At 31.4% G+C, this 9469-nt stretch overlaps 1 protein-coding gene across 1 annotated transcript; it reads right to left on the bottom strand.

The window, feature by feature from the left end:
- Window positions 1-1269, bottom strand: LOC114745062 (cytosolic sulfotransferase 15-like). The gene has a single exon (XM_028933203.1). The coding sequence runs from the start codon at window positions 1267-1269 to the stop codon at window positions 241-243; it is 1029 nt and encodes a 342-aa protein (XP_028789036.1). The 3' UTR covers window positions 1-240.
- Window positions 1270-9469: the final 8200 nt, after the last annotated feature.

Below are 9469 nucleotides of genomic sequence, written 5' to 3'. Positions count from 1 at the left end.
AAGAGAAGAAGCTCAAGCAGAGAATACTCAACATCTTATTCAATTCATAATCAAACCGTGACAATCAGAAGCATTCAAATTGAGCAAATGTTTTAGAAGTTTTAAGAGTTAAATAACAATAGTCTAGAATAACATAAAAGATTACATTTATTCAAACAAAATCTTAATTCAAAACTAAGATCACTCTAGTAAAACAAAAATCTTAAATCTAATTAATCTTGTATCTCGTCAAAAGTAAAACTACAAGAACAGACCTGATCCATCCAACTTCTCATCAACTAGTTTAGACAATTTCTCTACCATCAAAGGTGTAAAATGATTAACCCAATCTCCTACCTTACCTTTCCTGAAGTAGTCCTTGTTTTCAAATTGCTGCAAGAATTTTCCAGTCTTATTAACTTCTAATTCCTTCATCTTCTCAAAACTACATAGCTCAATTATGTTTTTAATAACTCCATCACTTTCCTCCTCTGAAGTGAAAGGGCATTCCAAGAACTCAGCCATTCTTGTTAAGGATAATTGGATGTCTCCTTTCAAATCTTCGTACTTTAAAAATAAAACCTTCAGTGGTGTCCTTTTACTTTCTTTCCAATAACTCATCATGTGTGTCCAAACTGGGCCACCCTCTTGGGTTCCCAAGCAATATCTCTCAAATGCTTCCTCACATGATAATTTTGGTAAGGATGGTGGTGTGATTTTGTTCATGAAAGACCACAAAGACACAAACTGGTCAAATGGGTTTCGACATATATAAATTGTCTTGCATTTGGATTTGATCGTTGAAGTGGGCAATGAATGAAATGGAACATGTGTACCAAAAAGTCTTGGTTCAGGCAGGTTGGATAGATCAGATATTTGGTAATTTCCAGAGTAATTTAACTCTAAGAAAGGAACAAGCTCATGTGCACTGGAAATGAGCAAAGGATGGTTACTTTGTGATGGAGAGAAATACTTACGATTCATAATGGCAAAAGTAAGGGCTTTCAACCAAGTAGTACCGGATTTTGGTAAGCTGGCGATAACCACATCGCTGTCTTTTGCTTGGAAGTGCTTTTGAAAAGAGAGTACGCCTTGGAGTGGTACTGGGGGATACCAAATTTCCTGATACAGATAAATGTACGGAGAAGACCAACCCTTTTCTCTGGGAAGTGATTTGAACAAATCCTTAAATTCTTGGCTGTAATATTCATACTCTTCATCGCAAATCTCGTTCTTAGGCTCAACATTTGGTTGACATTTTGTGACGGAACTGACAGTGGTTTCAGCCATTAGACGGACGCTATGGCTAGATAATTAACTAGTAAACAGGTTTCCATTATTCATATACCATGAACTGGCCATCGATTATTGTCAATATTTTTTAACTAAATAATTGTTGTCAGTATTTTAAAAGGTGCACATGATTCATGGATCCATAATCCAGCTATGCATAGAATAAGATAATGAAGTTGGTCAAACAAATCATTATTGTACTGTGCCACCAACAAAAGTAGTTGATGGCTTGATAGCTAAATCATTGCATTGCAAATAATATAGAAAGGTTGGTGGGGGAACGAAGTGGCAATAACTTTGATTCCCATGGCGTGGGAATTATCACTCTTAAACTGATCAGGCAAAATTTTTCTTCTATTTACACGACAAAGAGACAAATTTTTTACATAAATATACAATTTTACGATTTATTTATTTTAAATTGTGTGGACTTTATTCTCATATAGTATAATATATATTAAATGAGAATAAAGTTGAAAAGTTGTTAGATTTTAAAGATGAGTTAATAATGTTTAGAGTTTTTCTATTAACATATGTGAAACATGGACTTAAATGGAGGAGAACAAATATATAAATGACATGGCAATTGTCGCACACGTCCCTCATTAGCCCAAATAAACTTTAAAACAAAATCTTGTTTGGTGACTGTTTGCTTTCCCTCCAATATTAACCCAGCATAATTCTTCAAAATGGACCAAAATGATTGATCCCCTGGGACTACTTTTCAAATTCTTCCTCAAGTGATAATTCGGGTAAAGATGGCGCGTGCTTTAATTTAATGGCAACTCCTCATTTATAAACTCAACATTTGTTTGGTTGTCTGTGGACGAAGGGGTGATACTTTCAGCCATTGGAGGTGGTAGTTCACTAGTAATCATAGGCTTAAATTATTATTAACTCAAAAGTCTCCGATATTTATAGCATCACTGGGCCGGTGCTGCGATCATTTGAAATATAAAATTATAGATTCGCTTTTGTTTATAATTTCAGATTGGTAATACCTGGACCTCACAATCAAAACATAAGGATCTGGGATCTGTCGTTGAGCATGTGGTGTCGAGGAATAAAGTAAAGAGATGCAATTTGGTCGACAAGTAGGGGGATGCAAAAGCAAAATGAGGAGACTTTGTGTTGCAGAGCCACGTTATGATGAGTTAAAATGACATGTATGTACTCCCTCACTTTGGGGAAAATTTTAAGCGGTGGAAGTAAGCTTTACACTAGCAGCAAAAAGAAAAAACAAAGAAAAAAATGGAAGTGAATTTTACAATTTTGCACCTCTTACTTTTGAGATTTTGCATCCCAAAACTAAATAAAATATTTAGATTTAAAAACTTATTAGATATGCAACATTTCAACTCAAACATATTATAATTTAATCCCAAAATTATCAATTTACTAGACCCGAACATCAATAAATTTTTGTTCAAAAATTAGTTTAGTCACACACACACACACTCAATATATGTGATTCTGATCATTTTCGTTTATGGTTAATTACATAATTTTTGAGTGATATTTGTAGATAATTTTAGTCAAGTAGTCTTGTGTTTGGTATACTTTAAATATAAAATTGGAAATATTTTAAAGTGAAAATTGTGATCAAATCAACAATAGTTAATTATGTTTAATTTCATCAAAATTTTATTTGTCAGTTCTTGTTTTAATAAAACTGAAATACATTAATCATTTGCTACCAGTCAAAACATGCATGTCTTATTTTCCTTCATCAAATTCTACCTCTTATTTAAAAGGTGATTAAGCATACAAAAATTACTTTCTATATAATGTGAATACTCCTCTTTAGTCCTATTTATAAGATAGAGATGGATTTTTTTGTTCTATTTATAAATCATACTATTAAATTTTTCATATGAATGTACAATTTTACCGTTAATATATCATTGTTTTAACTTTGTATTCTTGAGATAGATTGTACATTAAACATAAATAAAATTAGAAAGTTATTAACTTTTAAAACATAATTAATGAAATTTAAGATCTTTTCACTACAACAAAATATATTATTTACCTCCTTCATTTATGTCTGTTCTAAAAAACAGAGGAAAAATATATAGTGTTTATGTCTATTTACACAAAACAGACATTACTTCACATCTGTTTTTAAAGAAACAGACATGAAGGTGGCTTATTCTTTAAAAAAATTCACCTCATCAGCTTCACATCAGTACCGCGAAGCTAATTTAGTCACCAGCCAGTTGCTAGCACGCACGGGAACTTTGATTTTTCACTCTCTCCCTCTCATTTTCATCTTCTACCTGTAGCAACCGTGAGCTACTCTAAAACTCTCCCTCTCATTTCAGCTCTCTCAAGGCCGTTATTCTATAGCTAGCCCTCACTCCATTGTCGTCGTTCTACATCAGCTATCATTTTCGTGTTGCAGCAGCTTGTCACTGTCAATTGACAAGGCTGAAGTAGTGAAGTTCACATGCACATCAACTTGCCGTCCTCCTCGTCTCTCCAGGCCGTGATACTCTCTAATTCGAAGGCAAGCTAGAACAGTTTCAATTTGTAGTGAAGGTAAGTTCATTCAACGGTTGTGTTGTGGGTTTAATATGTTGTACGTGGGTTTTTGTGACTTGAGGAATTTTGAGTTGGTTTCTAAGGTTTTTGTTTAAATTTTTATTGAAGAATTGTGTTTAGATAGTTTTAAATTTGTATATATTGATTGGGTAGAAAATTTAAAGATTTCAAGCCTTGTTAATACTGGTTAGAAAAATAATGCATACAAGGTGTTTGTCAAAATGCCTAAGAGAGATTGTATTTAGATAGTTTCCTATATGTATTGAATTTAGATTAAGGATTGGGTATACATTAAATTATTAATGAAAAAATTGCATTTAGATGGGTTGAAATTTGTTTACATTGATTGGGTAATGGATTTGAAGTTTGAAATCCTTATTAACTAACTTGTTTGAAAATTAATACATCAAAAGTGTTTGTCAAAATGTCTAAAAGAGAATTTTCCTTTATGTATTGAATTAGAATGTTGATTACATTCAAGAGGAAGCTTTAAAAATGGGATGTTTATTAATTGGATAATGGATTTGAAGATTAAAAAGATTGTTATGCATTAATTAGTTGTCAATGGAAAGCTTTGTTCTAATAATTTTTGGATTTTTGTTATGTTATATGTAAAATCTCCACTACTTGTAAAAGTAATTTTTATGTCTTTTTAAATTTTAGGAATTGGCATGATGATATAGTGTTTTATGTTATAATTTGAATGAATCGGATTCAATTGATATTATTAGTTTTGAATTTGGTTAATGTTTATTGGGACTGTGCTTAATGATAAAAATCATATTTTTAACCTCTGTTTTATCAAAACAGACATAAATTTATATCTATTTATCCAAAAACAAACATCAATTCACGTCTATTTTAGCAAAATAGATGTCAATTCAAGTCTGGTTTTTGGAGAAATAGAAGTAAAAAAGTGATTTTTTTACTTCTGTTCAAAACAGACGTAAATAATACCATTATTCTCTTCTGTTCAAAACAGAAGTAAAAAGGGGGGTACTTTTTATGTCCCTTCTTTTCATGTCCCCCAAAAAACAGAAATAAAAAGTCATGCGAAACAGAAGTAAAAAGTCTTAATTATAGTAGTGTTTTCAATAAAATAGGTCTGCTAAATTATTATTTACATAAGAAATGATAATCGGAAAGCCATCAACAAGACTCGACTAGTTATAATTTATAGAGGCGCAGGTGATGACTATAATTTTTAATATTTTCCTCACTTTCTAGGGAGGTCACCTCATCTTCTTGCTCATGTAACGATGTCCATGTTGGCCTCTTGGTTGAAAGATATAGCTTCTAATATGAGGGCTGATGAGTACGTGTCTGACAGTTGCCATGCTTTCATACACACACATGTACATGTGTGTATGCATGGCTTTCCCATGTAATAATTATAGTACTTCCTGTCCTTAATATAAAAATTAGTTGACTAATTTGAATAAATTTAAAAAATTAAGTTAGTTATTTGTAATAAAAACATATTGTTTTTTTTTTAAAATACCCTTGCTCATAGTGTGTATTAGCTAAAATTATTATTTAATGAAACTTTTAACATGTGCAACTTCTATAATGACTATCGTGAGAAAAATAGATAAATATGAGAGATAAAGTGGATTGAGGTCTTATATTTAGGAATAAATTAGAAGTCAAATTAGCTCCTATACTAAGGATTGGGGGTAATATTTCTCACATGGGACTTTATAGCAATTCTCTCATTTTGAATTCTGGACTTAAACACACACTTATGTACATGTATAAATGTAAATATGGCAACTGTCTCACACGTGGCTCATCAACCCTCAGATTTGAAGTTATATCTTTTAACCAAGAGTATGACATTGACATCGTTACATGAGCAAGAAGATGAGGTGACTGTAACACCTTATATTTATACCAAATAACTTTCTTTACGGAAGCATTGGGAATCACTTTTGAAGACTATAAGTGATGAAAAATCAAGTTTGAAAATTTTCATTTACGGGCTACTATTCATTGTTACAAAAAACGTGACAAACTTTGAAAATTCATAACTAATTGTAGAAAAATCAAAATTGAGTGACTCCAAGTTCTATGGAAAGCTCTTTGGATGAAATTTTGAGGAAAAATAGTTTTTGGACCGATTTCCTTGAAATTAGAGCTCAACTTTCTTTGAAAAGGTTATTGTTTATTTGGTCACTTTCAAATTTTTACTTTATTTTTGTCTAACTTAGAAAAGTCATAACTTTCTGTTCGGTTATCAAAACTACCCCTCATTTTGAAGAGAAAAGATCAAATTTCTTTGCTCGGCAAATTTCATAACCTAACTCACTCGTTTACTCAAATGGTCATTGGTCAAATTTTGATCCCTTTTAGTTGACTTTTTACCCCCTTTTGGTCAAATTTCATAACCTAACTCACTCATGAACTTAATTGACCACTTAACATCATAATATACTCTCATTAGCTATACTAGCTATCTCTAACATGCTTGGACTATTCTAATCATGCTTGTATATTTGTAACCTTAATCATACTATGGGAAACTTAAAACATGCTTAATATTACATTATTCCAAAATAGAAAGGTTCAAAGCTATATAAAGTCATTATGGTTTACTATCTTTTCAAGTAAGAGCCAACTCCTTTCCTTTGGCTTTCGTTGTTGAAGGCCCTAGGGTTTGTTTAAATACTGGGGTAAGATTCTTGGGGAATCTTAGTAGCAATTGCATACATTATTAAGGTCACACAATACATTGTAAATCAAGCTACATGCATACGTACTTTAACTTTATGTTCATGCTACAACAATGACACATCATCATAACATTCATAGCACTCAATATAGCATAAGCCAAGGCATAAATTGCATGGAGGCAACATCATATAACATAACATTCTTATCCACCTTATAGCATAACAAGTTAGCAGAACACAACCATATCATACAGAGCAAGGTGACACTCTAATATAATGATTGCAAAAGCTACCTTGATTGCTTTCCTCCCTCTTGATTAGGTCTTTGCCTTTGTTGTGTATAGTCTATTAGGCAACCAATGACACAACATTAAGTATTATTATAACTTCATAACTTAACGTAACTCCTTAAACCCCCTTTTTCTTGATTTTTAGGGTTTATTTTTCTAGCTTTGATTCTTGAACTTTCTTGGGCCTTTCCTACATAATTTTTTATTTAGAATCTATTTATCATATTGGTTTTATGAAAATCCAATCCTTTCCCATTGAACTTGACTTGGTTGAACCATAGGGAAAAATAGGTTCAAAATTTTCATTTTAATTTTTAATGCTTCCAACCTCCATTTCTTGGTATATACTTACAGCAATTCATCATTTAAACTCATTGGAAGGATAAATTGAATTGAAACAACTTCCCTCATGCATTTCTCAATTTGGCCGAACCATATATATGATTATAGGGAAAAGGATTTTCAACCAAACTAACATGCAATCACTTAATTCTTAACCTTTAACCATGCTTAATCTTAACCATACATAACCTAACCCTTCCTATCCATTTTGAGGAAATTTGGGCAGTACTTTCCCTTAGAAAAATGACTTTCCATCATCATTAAAATAGCCTAAAACCAACATATCATCATTATAACTTGAAATAGAAGAGTTGTAGAAGCTTACCTTGATTCCAAATGACTTCCTCTCACCAGAACTCTTCGCTTTCTCTCTCTAAATGGAATTTTGCAAGAGGTTCCCCACTCATTTGGTCTTGCACAAAATGAACATGTGGGAGGAGGTATTTATAGGCTTTGAATTTCACTAATTCCACATATGCCCTTCTTGCATAAGACTTAATCTTAGCCCTCCAATTTGTACCTCTTTCCACATGTACAAATCATAGGCTATGTGGCTTAATATGTTGACACTTGGACGGTGAGTCATTAGGGCTTATGTCATCTCTTCTTATCTATTAAGATTTATTAGGATTTAATCAATGTTAACTCTCTTAATTCTTTGATTAACTTGGCTAATTATTCTTCTAGAAAATTTTGACTTTTCAAAGATAGATAGTTAAATCCTAGCCATCCAATGAACTATGTTTGCCATGTGTCAAGATCTTATGGAAGATGGCCTAACCTTAATCATCGTACTTATCCCTAATTAGAATTTAATCTAACTTGATTTATTATTTTCTTTTCCTTTTTCTTTTTATTAACATGTGTCCTTCACAATCTGCAGGAAATTTTATCACCCCTATTGTCCTGACAGTCCACTGAGTCTTAATATAGTACTGATTTATTTTATTTGATAGTCAAAAAATTCTAGTATCTCAAAATTCTTATATCAGCTCACCATTAATTATATCTCAGTAAAGGAAACTTTTTTAATTAATTTCATAATTTTTTCCCCTCTATAACTCCTTAAAGTGCTGTTTCTGTAAAAACAAACAATTTGCCGATATTAATTTAACTCTAAATTCAATTAAAGCTAACCTCCTCATCATTTAGGGTCGGAAATAATTTTATAAATCTTCATAATTCCTAAATGAATTTTTGTTAATTTTTTAATAATTTTCTAAGATATCTAGATATTTTTAATAATTAATATTGGCTAATTTTTCTTAATTTAGCCAAAATATTAATTAAAATAATTTTTTAATAAATTATTTTCAACCTGTATGTACTTTCCAGACCTCAAATATCGTTCTACGGCATTAATTCTATTTTCCATGATTTACTAGAAATTTTTAGGATTTTCATACACTAATTACGATAATACCCTTTATAGACCAATCATTTTAAAAATGACAATTTGGTCCTTTTCTAGTTCTCACTTCAATTGTTGTGCTGTTTATCTATCTTTTGCCTCACCTGGCCTTGGTCAACCCTAATTCTTTCATTAATCATGCTAAAGATATCCGGGTGTGACATATTTCCCTATTTCTAGGTTAGAAATTTGGAATGTTATAGTGACCTTCCTAGAAAGTGAAGAAAATATTAAAAATTATAGTCATCACCCGTGCCTCTGTAAATTATAACTAATCGAGTCTTGTTGATGGCTTTATGATTATCAATTCTTATGTAAAAAATATATTAACAGCATTTATTTTCATTAGTTTATCGCAGTTTAAGTCCTGTATCCTTTAGCCCTCAATCTGATCATCCAACTCTTTGGAGAAAACTTCAATCCTCTATCAAAATATAATTATAACATAACTAGTTTTTGAAAGAAAATTTGACACCTACCAACTACTGGTAAAACTTAAAAGTAGGCTTATGGATTAAGTTGAACATATGAGATGTAGAAAAGGGGAAAGGACAGTTGGTAGAACTTAAAGCAGGCTTATGGATTAAGTTGAACAGATGAGATGTAGAAAAGGGGAAAGGAAAAGAAAGGAGAGAGAGAAGTGATAGATAGAAGCAAAGGATGAAGAAAATAGACCAACAGAAAAAGAAGAAAAGAAACTCAAGGGAGACAATACTTGTTCCCATTCAAGTATGATCAAGTCGTACTAATAAAATGTGTTAAGGCATATTTGTAGGCCTTAACCCTAATTCTAGCAATTCAGATCATGGCAAATATTGTAACAATTTTAAGAATTTAAAAATAATATTAATAACAATCAAAAGCATTCAAATTAAGCAAATATTTTAGAAATTTTGGGAATTTAAAAATAATATTCTAGCTTGAACAATATAAAAGAT

This window comes from Neltuma alba, unplaced genomic scaffold (assembly GCF_004799145.2).
Source record: "Neltuma alba isolate B1F8T4 unplaced genomic scaffold, ASM479914v2 tig00004516_pilon, whole genome shotgun sequence".
NCBI classification, from domain to species: domain Eukaryota; kingdom Viridiplantae; phylum Streptophyta; class Magnoliopsida; order Fabales; family Fabaceae; genus Neltuma; species Neltuma alba.
This window is presented reverse-complemented; position numbering and strand designations above follow the sequence as displayed.

What these genes read in the sequence shown, in the direction of transcription:
- LOC114745062 (XM_028933203.1), bottom strand. Translation starts at nt 1,269, where the DNA reads ATGGCTGAAACCACTGTCAGTTCCGTCACAAAATGTCAACCAAATGTT.